Source organism: Danio rerio, chromosome 13, assembly GCF_052040795.2.
Source record: "Danio rerio strain M-AB ecotype USA chromosome 13, GRCz13ab, whole genome shotgun sequence".
In the NCBI taxonomy this organism is placed as follows: domain Eukaryota; kingdom Metazoa; phylum Chordata; class Actinopteri; order Cypriniformes; family Danionidae; genus Danio; species Danio rerio.
Window position 1 is genome coordinate 54,800,001 of NC_141033.1, and position 19,076 is coordinate 54,819,076.

Sequence of the window (19,076 nt, forward strand, 5' to 3'; positions counted from 1 at the left end):
AGTTGCTGCAGATTTGTCGGCTGCACATCCATGATGCCAATCTCCCGTTCCACCACATCCCAAAGTGTGCTCTTCTGCTGCTGTAGCCCATCCGCCTCAAGGTTGGACGTGTCGTGTGTTCAGAGATGCTCTTCTGCAGAGCTCGGTTGTAACGAGTGCTTATTTGAGTTACTGTTGCCTTTCTATCAGCTGGAACCAGTCTGGCCATTCTCCTCTGATCTCTGGCCTCATCAACAAGGCATTTGCGCCCACAGAACTGCCGCTCACTGGATATTTCCTCTTTGTCGGAGCATTCTCTGTAAACCCTAGAGATGGTTGTGCGTGAAAATCCCAGTAGATCAGCAGTTTCTGAAATACTCAGAGCAGCCCGTCTGGCAGCAACAACCATGCCACATTCACAATCCCCTTTCATCCCCATTCTGATGGTCGCTTTGACCTGCAGCAGATCATCTTGACCATGCTTACATGCCTAAATGCAGTGAGCTGCTGCCTTGTGATTGGCTGATTAGAAATTTGTGTTAACCAGCAGTAGGACAGGTGTACCTAATAAAGTGGCCGGTGAGTGTAAAAGAACTTCTTACCAGAGTTTTTTAATACCCTTTTTGAACACTATAGTTATTAACTAATTTCTTAAATAGTTGCCATGATGACAGTACATAATATTTTAATAGCTATTCTAAAAGATACTATTAAGCTTAAAGTGACTTTTTAAAGCATAACTAGGTTAATTAGGTTAATTAGGCAAGTCATTGGACAACAGTGGTTTGTTCTGTAGACAATCAAGAAAAAAGGTTGGATTTCCAGTGAATGCATGATAAAGTGTTACATTTTTAATTTAAATTGATTTAATTTAATTTAATTTAATTTAATTTAATTTAATTTAATTTAATTTTATTTTATTTTATTTTATTTTATTTGATTTTATATATTTTTTATTTTATGTTATTTTATTATTTATTTTATTTTATTTTATTTTATTTTATTTTATTTTATTTTATTTTATTTTATTTTATTTACATTGCATTCCAGGCACAAGTCAGTTTTAATGATGCATAAAATTGATGATAAGATAAAGCTCATAAAACATAGACAATTCTGAAATGATTCATACTGCATATACTCAAATAAGACAAGACTATTATTTAATGCTAAAAACATTTGAATTAAAAAATCAAAACGTTCCCACTGCACCCAACTGAAATCAAATGCTCACTCTCTGAATTTAGTGCATGAATGCTAAAGTCACCTGTTTGTTCATGAACACATAGATGATGGGGTTGTACACTGCCGCTGTTTTGGCCACAAATGCAGGAATGGCTGCCAGACGTGGGTCCACGTGCATGCTGGGATGTGCAGTGATGATGATGGAGAAAGCGGCGTACGGCGTCCAGGCCACCATAAATGCCACGATCATCACCACCACCATACGGGTCACCTGACGCTCCGGTTTCCTGGCGTTACCCAGCCTGCCGTGGGTGTTGGAGACCTGAACACACACACACAATTAACAATATTATCACTGTCATAGTGACACTGAAGCACTGAAAAATCTAATACTGTGTTGTAAATGCTCTGGGTCAAATATTACAGCGTATTTCAAACACACTATAGTAAAATGTTTCAATTAAAATGTTTGATTATATAGTTGCTATGATAACACATCGGCTCAGTCCCTTTATTAATCAGGGATCGCCACAGCGGAATGAACCTCCAACTATTCCAGCATACGTTTTACACAGCGGATGCCCTTCCAGCTGCAACCCAACACTGGGAAACACCCAATCACACACATACACTACAGCCAATTTAGCTTATTCAATTCTCCTATAGCGCATGTGTTTGGACTGTGGGGGAAACCGGAGCACCTGGAGGAAACATACGCCAACACGGGGAGAACATGCAAACTCCACACAGAAACACCAACTGACCCAGCCGGGACTCAAACCATCGACCTTCTTACTGTGAGGCCACACTGAGACACCGTGCTGCCCCACATTGATATATATTTTATTTATAAGTTTAATTTCTTGACCAAAGCAGACAACAACACGCTGTACAAAATGCTGGGTCGTACCCATTGGTAGGTCAAATATCAGCTAACCCAACCATTGGGTTAAAAAGTGATTAAAGGGAATTTTGTGAAGACCTTTCTGAGCTTGCGGATGAGTTTGCAGTAGCAGACGATGATCACTCCCAGAGGGAAGATGAAGCAGGTACTGAATAACGTGATGATGAAGGTGTGGTCGTGGAAGTTTCCTGAATACCTGCAGACGGACAAAATCAATGAGTGCACACACCTGACACGCTCAAAACTCATCTATACTGAAAAATAAATAATAATAATAACAATATTAATACTAATAATAATTTTTAAAAAATAATAAAGTTAAGTACCCTTATGTTTAAAATACTAATGTGTAGAATTTAGCGTGTATAAACATTTAAAACACTAATGTGTAGATTTAAGTACTCATATGAACATTTCAAAAACAAATATGTAGATTTTTAGCACTTGCATAAACATTTCAAACACTAATATCTGCATTTTAAGTACTTATATAAACATTTCAAATACTAATATGTAGATTTTAAGCACTCATATAATATTTAAAACACTAATATGTAGATTTTAAGCACTCACATAATATTTAAAACACTAATATGTAGATTTTAAGCACTCACATGAACATTATAAACACTAATATCTGCATGTTAAGTACTCATATGAACATTTCAAACATAAATATGTAGATTTTAAGTACTCATATGAACATTTAAAACACTAATATGTAGATTTTAAGTACTCATAAACATTTCAAAAATAAATATGTAAATTTTTAGCACTTGTATAAACATTTAAAACACTAATATCTGCATTTTAAGTACTCGTATGAACATTTAAAACACTAATATGTAGATTTTAAGTACTCATACGAACATTTAAAACACTAATATGTAGATTTTAAGTACTCATATGAACATTTGTCCAGCCATTATATGTTTTTACATCCATATAAACATTTAAAAATACTGTCATGTACAATTAAGGTACTAATATGAACATTTAAAACATTAATATGTATGTTTAAATACTCATTTTATCATTTAAAACACTCATATGTAGATTTTAGAACTCGTATAATTATTTAACACAGTTATATGCGGACATCAATTATAAATGAGTTACAAAAATGTACTTTTTAAAAGTCTTCACCTCGGTGATGGAGTCAGTACATTTCTGGATGAATAATAGAGTTTCTGTTCCTCAGCATGGCAGAAGTAGCTGTATAAGCAGTCTAGTGTGTAAAACTGCATGTATTTTTGAGCAGTGGAATAAACCTGCTTAAACTCTGCTTTAAAATGTCTCTTTATACAATTGCTTTAGTTTTTTTTTTTCTCCGAGCTGTCAGACTCACTAAAGCACACCATAAAGTTTAAAGAGTCAAAGGTAAAGCTTAGGAGGAGCAAGTTAAAACTCCTGCTCAGGATTTCACATGCACAAAAATGAATTCAAATAAATTAGCATGTCAAAAATGTCTGGCATGCATGAATAAAAGGAGTAATTAGTAAAGAAGAGACAATACATCTGAAGACGGTTAATTAGTCTGCTGCTTTATGCTGAAATGAAGAGGAAGAACTTTGACAAGCTTCATCTATTAAATGCACACACACACGCACACACACACACACACACACACACACACACACACACACACACACACACACACACACACACACACACACACACACACACACACACACACACACACACACAAATACATTTAAATATATATGGCACTTTTCTGAAGCTGTAGAGTTGAAACAATAACAAGATGTGCATATGAAGACGTGCAATATTAGAAATGAGCGTGAACACTTATAAAGAAACTCTGTAACCTAAATAATAATGATGAAGTTACTGAGGTGCAGTTATTATTTATTTATTTATTTATTTATTTAAAATTTAATAAATAAAATTACATAATTAAAAAAAATTTAATTCTCTAAATTTTATTTAATTCATAAACTTAAATAAATAAATAAAAATCTAAATTACAATAATGAAGAAACTGAAGTGATTTATTTATTTATTTATTTATATTTTTTATTTTTATTTTATTCAAAAAACTTTTCATTATTTTTTTCACAATGAAGAGAGATTCTGCCTACAAAATTATAATAATGAATCAACTGAGATTTTATTTAAATGTAAGCGCCATGAGGAGAAGCAGCTAAGCACTAAAAAAAACATGGAAAATACAATGTTAAAGAAAATGCTCTTATTTTAAAGACAGGCAATATACCACCCAAATGCTCATGTTTAAAGAACAATATACCACCCAGCCCTATGTTGGAGAAAAAAAAACTCAAATTGTTTTGGAACCTGTTAAAGGGTAGGTAAATAATGACAGAAACTTTATTTCAGGTAAACTATTGTTTTAAAACAAAAAAAAGACATGCCAAGGAGGCTGTAATCTTATTCATGTGTGTTTAACTGCCCACCAGTTGGGTTCACAGGTGGTACCGATCCTGCTGACAGTATAGCTGCTCCAGCCCAGAACAGGAGGAACAGTCCAGATGAAGGAGAAACTCCAGACAAACACCAGACCCAGAGCTGCATGTTTGCCCCGCAGACGAATGTTCCCTAGTGGTCGGCAGATCACGAAGAACCGCTCGAACGCCAGAACGGCGAGAGACCACAGAGCCACAATACCTGGAAAAAAACACAGAAACGTGAATATCAGAACAGCAGATCTACAACAACATCAGAACAGCAGATCTACAACAACACTTGAACAGCAGATCTCCAACAACACCTGAACAGCAGATCTACAACAACACCTGAACAGCAGATCTACAACAACACCTGAACAGCAGATCTACAACAACACCTGAACAGCAGATCTACAACAACACTTGAACAGCAGATCTACAACAACATCAGAACAGCAGATCTACAACAACACCTGAACAGCAGATCTACAACAACACCTGAACAGCAGATCTACAACAACATCAGAACAGCAGATCTACAACAACACCTGAACAGCAGATCTACAACAACATCAGAACAGCAGATCTCCAACAACACCTGAACAGCAGATCTACAACAACACCTGAACAGCAGATCTACAACAACACCTGAACAGCAGATCTACAACAACATCAGAACAGCAGATCTACAACAACACCTGAACAGCAGATCTCCAACAACACCTGAACAGCAGATCTACAACAACATCAGAACAGCAGATCTACAACAACACCTGAACAGCAGATCTACAACAACACCTGAACAGCAGATCTACAACAACACCTGAACAGCAGATCTACAACACCTGAACAGCAGATCTCCAACAACACCTGAACAGCAGATCTACAACAACATCAGAACAGCAGATCTACAACAACACCTGAACAGCAGATCTACAACAACACCTGAACAGCAGATCTACAACAACATCAGAACAGCAGATCTACAACAACATCAGAACAGCAGATCTCCAACAACACCTGAACAGCAGATCTACAACAACATCAGAACAGCAGATCTACAACAACACCTGAACAGCAGATCTTCAACAACACCTGAACAGCAGATCTACAACAACACCTGAACAGCAGATCTACAACAACATCAGAACAGCAGATCTACAACAACACCTGAACAGCAGATCTCCAACAACATCAGAACAGCAGATCTCCAACAACACCTGAACAGCAGATCTACAACAACATCAGAACAGCAGATCTACAACAACACCTGAACAGCAGATCTACAACAACACCTGAACAGCAGATCTACAACAACACCTGAACAGCAGATCTACAACAACACCTGAACAGCAGATCTCCAACAACACCTGAACAGCAGATCTACAACAACACCTGAACAGCATATCTACAACAACACCTGAACAGCAGATCTCTGACAACATCAGAACAGCAGATCTACAACAACACCTGAACAGCAGATCTACAACAACATCAGAACAGCAGATCTACAACAACACCTGAACAGCAGATCTACAACAACACCTGAACAGCAGATCTCCAACAACATCAGAACAGCAGATCTCCAACAACACCTGAACAGCAGATCTACAACAACACCTGAACAGCAGATCTACAACAACACCTGAACAGCAGATCTCCAACAACATCAGAACAGCAGATCTCCAACAACACCTGAACAGCAGATCTACAACAACACCTGAACAGCAGATCTACAACAACACCTGAACAGCAGATCTACAACAACACCTGAACAGCAGATCTACAACAACACCTGAACAGCAGATCTACAACAACACCTGAACAACAGATCTACAACAACACCTGAACAGCAGATCTACAACAACATCAGAACAGCAGATCTACAACAACACCTGAACAGCAGATCTACAACAACACCTGAACAGCATATCTACAACAACACCTGAACAGCAGATCTCTGACAACACCTGAACAACAGATCTACAACAACATCAGAACAGCAGATCTCCAACAACATCAGAACAGCAGATCTCCAACAACACCTGAACAGCAGATCTACAACAACACCTGAACAGCAGATCTACAACAACACCTGAACAGCAGATCTCCAACAACACCTGAACAGCAGATCTACAACAACACCTGAACAGCAGATCTACAACAACACCTGAACAGCAGATCTACAACAACATCAGAACAGCAGATCTACAACAACACCTGAACAGCAGATCTACAACAACACCTGAACAGCAGATCTCCAACAACACCTGAACAGCAGATCTACAACAACATCAGAACAGCAGATCTACAACAACACCTGAACAGCAGATCTACAACAACACCTGAACAGCAGATCTACAACAACACCTGAACAGCAGATCTACAACAACACCTGAACAGCAGATCTCCAACAACACCTGAACAGCAGATCTACAACAACACCTGAACAGCATATCTACAACAACACCTGAACAGCAGATCTCTGACAACACCTGAACAACAGATCTACAACAACATCAGAACAGCAGATCTCCAACAACATCAGAACAGCAGATCTACAACAACACCTGAACAGCAGATCTACAACAACATCAGAACAGCAGATCTACAACAACACCTGAACAGCAGATCTACAACAACACCTGAACAGCAGATCTCCAACAACATCAGAACAGCAGATCTACAACAACACCTGAACAGCAGATCTACAACAACACCTGAACAGCAGATCTACAACAACACCTGAACAGCAGATCTACAACAACATCAGAACAGCAGATCTACAACAACACCTGAACAGCAGATCTCCAACAACATCAGAACAGCAGATCTACAACAACACCTGAACAACAGATCTACAACAACACCTGAACAGCAGATCTACAACAACACCTGAACAGCAGATCTACAACAACACCTGAACAACAGATCTACAACAACACCTGAACAGCAGATCTCTGACAACACCTGAACAACAGATCTACAACAACACCTGAACAGCAGATCTCTGACAACACCTGAACAGCAGATCTCCAACAACACCTGAACAGCAGATCTACAACAACATCAGAACAGCAGATCTCTGACAACACCTGAACAACAGATCTACAACAACACCTGAACAGCAGATCTCTGACAACACCTGAACAGCAGATCTCCAACAATACCTGAACAGCAGATCTACAACAACATCAGAACAGCAGATCTCTGACAATACCTGAACAGCAGATCTCCAACACCTGAACAGCAGATCTACAACAACATCAGAACAGCAGATCTACAACAACACCTGAACAGCAGATCTACAACACCTGAACAGCAGATCTACAACAACATCAGAACAGCAGATCTCCAACAACACCTGAACAGCAGATCTCCAACAACATCAGAACAGCAGATCTCCAACAACACCTGAACAGCAGATCTCCAACAACACCTGAACAGCAGATCTCCAACACCAGAACAGCAGATCTACAACAACATCAGAACAGCAGATCTCCAACAACACCTGAACAGCAGATCTCCAACAACATCAGAACAGCAGATCTCCAACAACACCTGAACAGCAGATCTACAACAACACCTGAACAGCAGATCTACAACACCTGAACAGCAGATCTACAACACCTGAACAGCAGATCTCCAACAACACCTGAACAGCAGATCTACAACAACACCTGAACAGCAGATCTACAACAACACCTGAACAACAGATCTCCAACAACACCTGAACAGCAGATCTACAACAACACCTGAACAGCAGATCTCCAACAACACCTGAACAGCAGATCTACAACAACACCTAAACAGCAGATCTACAACAACAAGAGGGTTTAAACTTTTTTGCATGCAGTGAGTGATCTGAATGTGTTGTCCTACAATCTTTTTATTAATGACCAGGTTTTAACATTACTTACCACGAAATTATAGGCAAACACAGCGTTCCACTGAAATCAATATATAATCTGGACACTGCTTTGCCATACACTCTAAAAATGCTAATTTAAACACAACCACTAAGTTATTAAGTTAATTTAAAACAAATAACTACCCAGACATTGACCACCCAGCGTTTTTAGTGTTCATCTGTAAAATATGACACTCCACGCTGATAATGTTCATAAAGTGCTTTACCTCTGCTAAATCTGAGACTGTAATTTGACACATGGTGTTATTGCACATTCAGCACTGAAGATACCAGAATATCAACTATGCAAAACTGGCATTATCACATAAACAAACACATAAACACTTCAGAAGTGCTTTATAGAACTTCAGCTCATGAATAATATACCGAATTTTTCCTATTATTGAATTTAATGAGAACAGGATTTCAGCATTCTTCAGAGTACCTTCTTTTATGTTCAACAGAATAAAGAAACTCATAAAGGCTTGTAAATACTCGAGGGAGAATAAACAGCGAGCATTTTTTCTTTTTTGCGTGAACTACCCCTTTAAATCAAATCACATGACCATGCAGATTATTTAAAAGCAATTATCTTGACTTGATCAGACCAGCTGAATGAACGATAATGTGATTGTGTGTGTGTGTGTGTGTGTGTGTGTGTGTGTGTGTGTGTGTGTGTGTGTGTGTGTGTGTGTGTGTGTGTGTGTGTGCGCACTCATGAATGGTGAATACTGACACCTGCAGACTGACACAGATGTTGAGAGCAGATGTTCAGCTGTGAGTTCAGTCGCAGCAGCTACATGTGTTTAATATGCACTTAATGACTCTATATGACACTTAAAGGGAAAATAATTCAGTATCATACAGCAGACTCTTTTATTGTCACATTTCATTACAGTCGCCAGCTGCTACTGAGAGGAGCTTTATGTTGGAGTACCATGTATATGAAATTAAAATAAATTAAACAAACAAACAAATCAGTTGTCTTTATCAGTTTCAAAAATGTGATCAAATTAATTACTGTGATTCCAAGTGTCCAACAGGATGAAACAAGTTACTGAAGTTTTAAATCTATTAGACAACTGAGAAGACTTGTGTTCATGTAACTAGCAAATACAGTCCTGTCTGTTTTTTTTTTATGTACAGTTGAAGCCAGAATTATTAGTCTCCTGTATATTTCCTCCCAATTTCTGTTTAAGAGAAAGCAGACTTTTTTCAACATGTATCAAGACTTTCTCCAGAAGAAAAAATATTATCAGACACACAGAAAATTTCTTTGCTCTTTAACACATCATTTGGTAAATATTTAAAATAAAAAAACTTTTACTTTTACTATTTGCCACAGCAATTGAGTTACCAGTGGGTTATTTTTCCAGTGCATTTTTTTCTACATAATTAAATGGCTATATACATACATTAATAAATATATATATATATTGCTACATTACCCACATTTGACCCATTCATTCATTTTCTATTTGGCTTAGTCACTTTATTAATCAGGGGTCGCCACGGCGGAATGAACCGCCAACTTATCCCGCATATGTTTTACGCAGCAGATGCCCTTCCAACCACAACCCATCACTGGGAAACATCCACACACACTTACATTCACACTCATACACTACGGACAATTTAGTCAACCCAATTCCCCTATAGCGCATGTCTTTGGACTGTGGGGGAAACCGGAGTACCTGGAGGGAAACCCACGCCAACATGAGAACATGCAAACTCCACACAGAAACGCTAACTGACCTAACCGAGGCTAGAACCAGCAATCTTCTTGCTGTGAGGTGAACGTGCTACCCACTGAGCCACCGTGCCGCCCATATTTGACCCAATGATTTTTTTTTTTAAGAGTGTAGTAGTATTCACTATGAATTACTATATAATTTGTTTATCACTCACTGAAAAAGGTGACGGAGAATCCCTCAAGCACACAGACCCATTTGCCCAGGAAGATATAGCCATGATAGTTGGAGATTGTTGCTGTTGTTATGTTACTAAACACTAAAAAATATCAATCCAAAGTTGGGTCAAAAAGGGACAAACCCATTGGGATAAAAAGTGTAAATCAGATTTAATTAAACATCAACCCAACTGTTGTGTTTGTTTAGATTTGACCCAACATTGAGCAATATATATATATATATATATATATATATATATATATATATATATATATATATATATATATATATATATATATATATATATATATATATATAAACTGTATTTAATGATACACTCTAAAAACCATTGGGTTGACATAATCAAAGGTCATAGACAAACCCAAATTATTTATGGGTTATTTAATAATAATAAATAATTTTATTTGTAAATGGCGCCTTTCAAGACACCCAAGGTCGCTTTACAATAAGGATCAACAGCCAAGCTAAAACAAATTAAATATTACTAAAATAATCATTGACCAAACAGGTTAAAACACAGTAGCGAATATAAAAGAACATAATAAAAAATATGATAAAAAATTGTTTAAAAAAAAGCCTGCTTAAAAAGATGGGTCTTTAGACGGGATTTAAAAGTGTGAAGACTATCACTGCTCCGTAGATCTAAGGGTTCCATAGCCGAGGAGCCATAGAGCTCAAGGATCTGTCTCCCATTGTGCTCAATCGAGTGCGAGGTGGTACCAGGGTGGAGTTGTTGGCTGATCTAAAGGTACGAGAAGGGGTGTAGATATGGAGAAGTTCAGTGAGATATTAAGGAGCGAGATTATGAAGTGCCTTGAAAGTTAGAAGTAATATTTCAAAATCAATACGAAACTTTACTGGAAGCCAGTGAGGCTGATAGAGGAGTGGTGTGACAGGCTCGTGAGATAGGGTCCTAGAGATGACACGAGCTGCATGGTTTTGAACCAGTTGGAGCTTACGGAGAAGTTTGGAAGGAAGTCCAGAAAGAAGTGCATTACAGTAGTCAAGACATGCGTGGATAAGAATTTCTGTGTTATTGGTTGTGTGAGAAGGGCGGAGACGAGTGATATTACGCAGGTGGAAATATGCAGAACGTGTAATATTATTAATGTGACCTTCAAATGAGAGTGTGCTATCCAAGATGACACCCAAACTCTTTACCTGCACAGAGGGAAAAATTGTGCTGTTATCAATGTCTATAGTGAAATGATCAGCTTTATCCAAAACACTTTTAGTGCAGATGAGAAGGGCTTCAGTTTAGTCGCTGTTTAATTTTAAAAAGTTAGCTGAAAGCCAGATTTTTATTTCAGCTAAACATCTGCTCAAAGCAGGAGGAAAAGAACTGGAGGGCTCGGTGGACAGTTGAGTGTCGTCAGCATAACAGTGAAATTGTGTGTTGTATTTTCTGAAAATGTGACCAAGAGGCAGAAGATATATGATAAACAGGAGTGGACCCAGTACAGAACCCTGTGGGACACCGGTAGTGACAATCTGCGATCTTGACTTAAAATCTGTAATTTGAACAAACTGAGTACGATCAGCGAGATATGACTTAAACCATAAACGAAGGGTGCCAGAGATCCCTAGTAAGGCAAGCCTATTCAAAAGAACCTCGTGGGAAACCGTGTCAAAGGCTGCACTCAAGTCCAGAAGAATAAGAATTGATAGGAAACCAGAGTCTTTATTTATTTATTTAATTAATCTTTCTTCAATTAGTTTAAATGACACTTTTTTACGCAACAGTTGCGTTTGTCTATATTTGACCCAACATTGGGTTAGAACAACCCAGCACTTCTTGGTGTATTGTATATTTCTACATGTTCAAATGGTTCAAATGAGAAAGAAACAGGCAAAAAAAAAAAAAAAAAAAATGTATTTGATGTACTCTCTAAAAAATGCTGGGTTGATGTAACCCAAAGTTAGGTCACTAACTGACTCAGTGAAACAGATGATGCCGAATCCCTCGGGCACGCAAGCTTATGAAATATCAGTGACAGTTGGTGATTATTATTGTTTTTATGTGACTGTACACTGAAAAATAAATCCAAAGATGGGTCAAAAAGTGTAACTTACATTTGATTGAAAATCAACCCAACTGTTATATTTGACTCAATCCAGCATTTTTATGTATTGTATTTTTCTACATATCTAAATAATTCAAATGACAAAAAACAAAAAAAACACTACTTTATTGTTACTCTTTAAATAATGCTGGACAGCCGTAACTCATCATTAGGTCATGGACAAACCCAAATTTGGGTTATCTATACAATTACTTATTTTTATTTTTAATTAATGATGTCTTGGACATAATTATGTTATGGTTGTTTATTCATTTATATATTTTATATATATAGTTGGTGATTATTATTAGTGCTAACTTACTGTTCACTAAAAAAACAATCCGAAGTTGGAACAAATATGGACAAACCCAGCCATTGGGACAAAAAGTGTAACTGTTTACATTTGAACCAACCCAGCATTCATTTATTTATTTATTTTTTATTTGTGTGTATTGTATTTTTTTCGACATATCTAAATGGTTCAGATGACAAAAAACACCAACAACGCCCCCCAAAAAACTGTATTTATTGTCACCCTTAAAAAAAATCTGGGTAGACACAACCCATGTTTTTATTTTTATACTTGTTTATTTTATTGTATATTTAAAATTAATTATGTTATGGACAAAACCAAATTTGAGTTGCTTATTTATTTATTTGAATATAACTTTTTAACCCACTTTTTGGTCTTGCCCATATTTGACCCAACAATTACACTTGGGTTACAACAACCTAGCATAGTGTAGTAATAACCAACCAAGTGTAGTAATAACTCTAAATAAGGTAGCATGTGTTTCTGCATGAACTTTTTCACTGACCGAAAAAGGTGACGGCGAAGCCCTCGAGCACGCAAGCCCATTTCCCCAGGAAGAAATATCCGTGATAGTTGGTGAGGAAGCTGATGCTGCCGCCGGTCAGAGACACCAGGAAGTCGGCCAGAGACAGGTTGACGATGATGTAGTTGAGCGGCTGCCGGAGCTGCTGGAACCTGAAGGTGACCAGCATTACGGTGAAGTTCTCGGACAGAGACAGCGCGGTCACCACGAACATCAGCGCCGCCAGAACACTGTAGTTCCAGGGCGCGATGGAGGACAGCGGCGCGGAGAACGGGTCTTCGGCGGGAGAAACCGCGTTCACGGCCGCGGAGGACGCCTCCATCGCCGGCCGGAGCAGCGCACAGCCCCGCGCCTACATCTGGAGGAACAGCGCGCGTCAAAACAGTTCGGATTTCTCCCTGAAGCGCTTTATTTAGTGTGCATCAGGTCAAAAAGCTGCAAGGAAAGTTATAGCAGCACTTCAGTGAGTGACATTATTAATATTATTTGCGTAGTGCTTCAGGCTGGGTTATCATAATCGCGCGTATAATCCAGACTTGTTGAGTGCTTGCTCGCTGTCCGGGATCAGGAGTTTTGTTGACTTTCTCTCGCTGGATGCTGTTTATATAGGCGATCATCACTGGACGGGGAGACACGTAACTGCGCCTTCATCATCATCAGCATCATCATCGTCATCTCTTCTGAGTCTGAATATGAGCGCAGAACTCTACATTTGCTCTACACAAATCTTCTAAAATATAAATATTTAAAGCATTTTCTTTCATTTCATGCCATGTTTGTTTTTTCTAAAAATTATAATACTTGCTGGGTTGTTTTAACGTGATATTGGGTCAAATTGCTGGGTTATAACGTGTAATTCAAACTTAATTGAAAAGATTAAGCGGATAAACTGTTTTTAGAGTGTTCAGAGTCGCTTTTTTTTCCCGCTGCTGATCATGCACAGAATACACAGAGAACTTCATCCGTTCAGGAGCACGCAGCAGAGAGTGTGTGTGTGTGTGTGTGTGTGTGTGTACGTGTGTGTGTACGTGTTTTTGTGACATATCAGGACACAAATCTGTATAATGACATGGGTATGACACAGGTATTACAAAAAGGAGGTGAAATATGAGGACATTGGTGACGTCCTCATTTCTCAAAATGCTTATAAATCCTATAGAATGAGTTTAATCAGAGAGTAAAGCTGCACACAGTCTCCTGTGATGGTTGGGTTTAGGGGTGGGGTGGGGTGAGGGCAATACAATATACGGTTTGGACCGTATAAAATGAATAGAAACCTATGTAATGTCCCCACTTGTCACAAAAACAAACATGTGTGTGTGTGTGTGTGTGTGTGTGTGTGTTTGTGTGTTTGTGTGTGTGTGTGTGTGTGTGTGTGTGTGTCATATATGACATAAATGTGTATAATGGCATGGGTATGACACTGACACTTACAAGTGAAGGTGAATTATGAGGACATTGCTGATGTCCCCAATTGTATTTAACCTCCACACAGTGTCTAAAGAGTAGGGTTATAGAAAATAATTTGTACAGTATAAAAACAATCCTGTGTATTTGTGTGCATCTCTCTCTCTCTCTCTCTCTCTCTCTCTCTCTCTCTCTCTCTCAATTATATTCAAAACTTGCATTACTGGCATGACAAATGTATTGCAATGCCAAAGCATTTATAAGGTTTACATAAATAGTAACATACTAATATAATAAAAAACACAGAATAGTAATGGTTAAAAAAAGATTTTTATATATAATAATTAAATAAAATATAAATTATATATTATTCAATTTATTACATTATTATTCAGCATATCATAATATTATTCAATATATCATGTTATTATTCAGTATATCATATTATTCATACAAGTCAATAAAAATAATAATGGATCAGAATAAAGTGTACATGTAACAATCAACATTTTGGGATAAAAAAAAGTAATAAAAACAGTAATAATCAGTATATTTACAATGATTCATTTATAATAATCTAGATGTGTGTGTGTGTGCATGTGTGTATTTTTGTTTGCAAGCACATCACTGATGTCTCTCTCACTGTCTCTCTCTCCATTAAATTCAACAATTGGTTTACTGGCATGACAAATGTTACAAATGTGTTGCCAAAGCATTTATAAAGTTTACATAAAAACAAAAACAAAACAAATAAAAACAGTAAACAGTAACATATTATTATAATATATAGTATAATATTAATATTATTATTATTACTATTATTAATAATAATAATAATAATAATACAAGTAAAAAATAAAATATTAAATGAGAATAAACTGTAGAGGTAACAATCAACATTTATGGATACAACAGTAATAATATATAATAATAATAATCAGTATATTATTTTAGTATTATTATTATTATCTCTCTCAATTCAATTCATTAATAAAATTAATATTTTAATAATTAATAAAATCATAAAAGTGATTAAACAGTTTGCATTTTTATAAATGCGTACACAAACACAGAAAATGAGTAATATGAGTATTAAAAAGATAATGAAGGAGAAAAAGATGTTAAAACGATCTTAAAACAATGTCTTAGTGGTTAGCACTGTCACTTCACAGTAAGAAGCCCGCTGGTTTGAGTCTCGGCTGGGTCAGTTGGCATTTCTGTGTGGAGTTTGCATGTTTTCCCTGTGTTGGCGTGGGTTTCTGCCACAGTCCAAACACATACGCTTAAGGGGAATTGATGAATACATTGGCCGTAGTGTATGAGTGTGTGTGTGAATGCAAGAGTGTGTGGGTGTTTCCCAGTGTTAGGTTGTGGATGGAAGGGCATTCGCTGTGTAAAACATGTGCTGGATAAGTTGGTGGTTCATTCCACTGTGGCGACCCCAGATTAATAAAGGGACTAAGCCAAAAATAAATCGAATGAATGAACGAAAATAGAATACATGGTGACACATATTCCTTGCATTTACTATAATAATTACAATGAATTTTGCATAATTACATGTAATTAAAGCTAACCCACAGGCTAACCCCAACCATATAGGTATACATGTAATTAATTAATATTAGTAGTAGTTAAATGAAAGATTACACAGTAACTATGTCACCTTAAAATGAAGTGTAATCCAATACACAACTGTACATTCTGTCAGATAGTATGTAATGTCTCTGTGTGTGTGTGTGTGTGTGTGAGAGAGAGAGAGAGAGAGAGAGTGTGTGTGTGTGTGTGTGTGTGTGCAGCAGCTTTACAAGATTAGAAACACAGAGACTCTACAACACACTCGGGACAGATTCTGCTGATTGTGTGTATGCATGCGTGTGAACGTGTGTGTCTGTTTGTTCAAAAGCTCCATATGAAGAGTAGCACAGCGACAATACAACACACTCAGGGACAGATTCTTGTGTGTGTGTGTGTGTGTGTGTGCGCGTGTGTGTGTGCGTGTGTGTGTGTGTGTGTGTGTGTGTGTGTGTGTGTGTGTTTGTGTGTGTGTGAGCTCCAGAACTCTGCGGAGCAGCTGGAGTGTAGGAGAGGATCAATGAATTCTCTCTCCAGGGAGCCATTCTGACCATTACCATCATCATCATCATCTTCATCACATATTTCAGCGAGACGATGGAGTGCTGAACATGAGTGCAGGTCAATGCAGTCAACACTCCACATGAAAAACACTAGAGTAATGTCTAGTACATACAACAGAGTTTCACAACAACAGAAAACTATTGTAAATACTAGTGTGTCTGAACTGTACTATAGTAAAGTACTTGAATTGATCTGTTGTGGTGATTGCTATGGTGACACAACAACATAGGAAACGATGTGTTGTGGTGATTCCACGGTTGCTATGGTAACAACAGCTATATGAATTATGCTGTGGTAGTGATTCTACGGTTGCTATGGTAACAACAGTCATAGGAATTGGTGTGTTGTGGTAATTCTACAGTTACTACGATAATACAGCAACTAAAGTAATATAAACAAATGACCCAATATTATAGATTTTTTACAACTACAGTTAAAACCAGAAGTCTACAGTACATACACTGTGTAAAAAGGCACATAACCATTTAAAAAAAGCCAGATTACAATTAGCTAAATGACACTGGGAAAAGAGTAATGTTTGGAGACATGTCCTGTGCTCTGATGGAGCTGAGATTGAACTGTTTGGCCATCATGAGCAGTGTTACATTTGGAGGACAAAGGGGAAAGCGCACAAGCCTAGAACACCATCCCAACTGTGCAGTAGGGGGGCGGCAGCATCATGTTGTGGGGCTGTTTTGCTGCAGGAGGGACTGGTCCACTTCACAGCATAGATGGCATCATGAAGAAAGAACATTATGCAGAAATACTGAAGCAACATCTCAACACATCAGCCAGGACATTACAACTTGGCCACAAATGACTCTTCCAAACAGACCATGACCCTAAGCACACTGCCAAATTACTTGAAATGTGCTTTAAGGACAACAGAGTGAATGTTTTGGAGTGGCCATCACAGAGCCATGACCTCAATCCTATAGAGAAAGTGTGGGCAGAGTTGTAAAAGCTTGTGCGAGCAAGACAGCCTACAAATCTGACTCAGTTACAGCAATTCTGTCAGGAGGAATGGGCCAAAATTCCTGCAAACTATTGTGAGGAGCTTGTGGAAGGAGACCCAAAACATTTGACCAAAGGTAAACAGTTTAAAAGCAAAGCTAAAACATACCAAGGAAATGTGTGTAAACTCTTGACTGTCTAGAAATTAATAAACAATTCTCAAAAAATTCTCTCATTATTCTGGCATTCAGCAAACGTAAATCATTCAGATAATCCTCACAGCCCTAAAATAGTAAACGTTTAGTATCATTTACCATCAGACATATTTTAAAAAAATGGTTATGTTCCTTTTTTTAGTGTATGTAAACTACACACACACACACACACACACACACACACACACACACACACACACACACTTGAAGTCAGAATTATTAGCCCCCCTTAGGCTAGAATAAAATCAGTTTTTAATTTTTAAGGTCAATATTATTCGGCCCTTTATATATAGCAATATTAGTTTTGGAATGTCTTCAAAACAAACCACTGTTATACAATGACTTGCCTAATTACCCTAACTTTAGCCTAATTACCCTAACTTTACCCTGATTACCCTGGTGAAGCCTTTAAATGTCACTTTAAGCTGTATAGAGGTGTCTTAAAGAATACCATGTGCTGTCAGCATGATGAGGAGAAAAGAAACCAGTTATTAGAAAGGAGTTATTAAAAGTATTATGTCTAGAAATGTGTTGAAAAAAATCTGCTCTCCGTTAAACAGGGGGCTAATAATGAATAATTATGTACTTTAACTGTATGCATGTGTGTATGCATGTGTGTGTGTGTGTGTGTATGCATGTGTGTATGTGTATATGTTATTTTTTGCCTCTTTAACAGCATTTAAAAACATTAAATTTATTCTATCGCTTCTGGTACCAGGAGCGGTACTTAGCATCACTTAATTTAAGATCACTAAAACCATAATAATTGAATTTCTTCAAGTACTCAATCAACCTCAAATTATACACAGATTATCTTAACACAGCATGAAGAGTACGACTAATATTGTATTATAAGTACCTGCACTCCTCCAACTCAGGAGCTTAAGCTAAATTTACAGTGCATCATTAAATGGCACCTGGAGCTTTTTCATTTTAGCTTCACTGTATTTACATCACATTTATATATATATATATATATATACATACTGCTCACAGAAACTCAAGGAGCACTTTTCAATCAAAGAATAGCATCATGTGAATTAAACTCTTAGGGTATTGATCTGGTCAGTTAAGTAGCAGAAGGGCTTGTCAATCAATTTTATCTGCGTCTGGTTGTTAATGGAATG

At 37.4% G+C, this 19,076-nt stretch overlaps 2 protein-coding genes across 2 annotated transcripts in view; both read right to left on the minus strand.

The window, feature by feature from the left end:
• valopa (vertebrate ancient long opsin a) overlaps nucleotides 1-13,789 on the minus strand; it is a 26,372-nt gene extending 12,583 nt beyond the window's left edge. Inside the window, 4 exon segments of the mRNA NM_131586.2 lie at nucleotides 1,247-1,486; nucleotides 2,147-2,264; nucleotides 4,504-4,714; nucleotides 13,217-13,789. Coding sequence (NP_571661.1) covers nucleotides 1,247-1,486; nucleotides 2,147-2,264; nucleotides 4,504-4,714; nucleotides 13,217-13,556 — 909 coding nt within the window. The 5' untranslated portion in view covers nucleotides 13,557-13,789.
• inpp5a (inositol polyphosphate-5-phosphatase A) overlaps nucleotides 1-19,076 on the minus strand; it is a 639,159-nt gene that overhangs the window by 340,762 nt on the left and 279,321 nt on the right. The gene's annotated exons all lie outside the window — the stretch shown is intronic.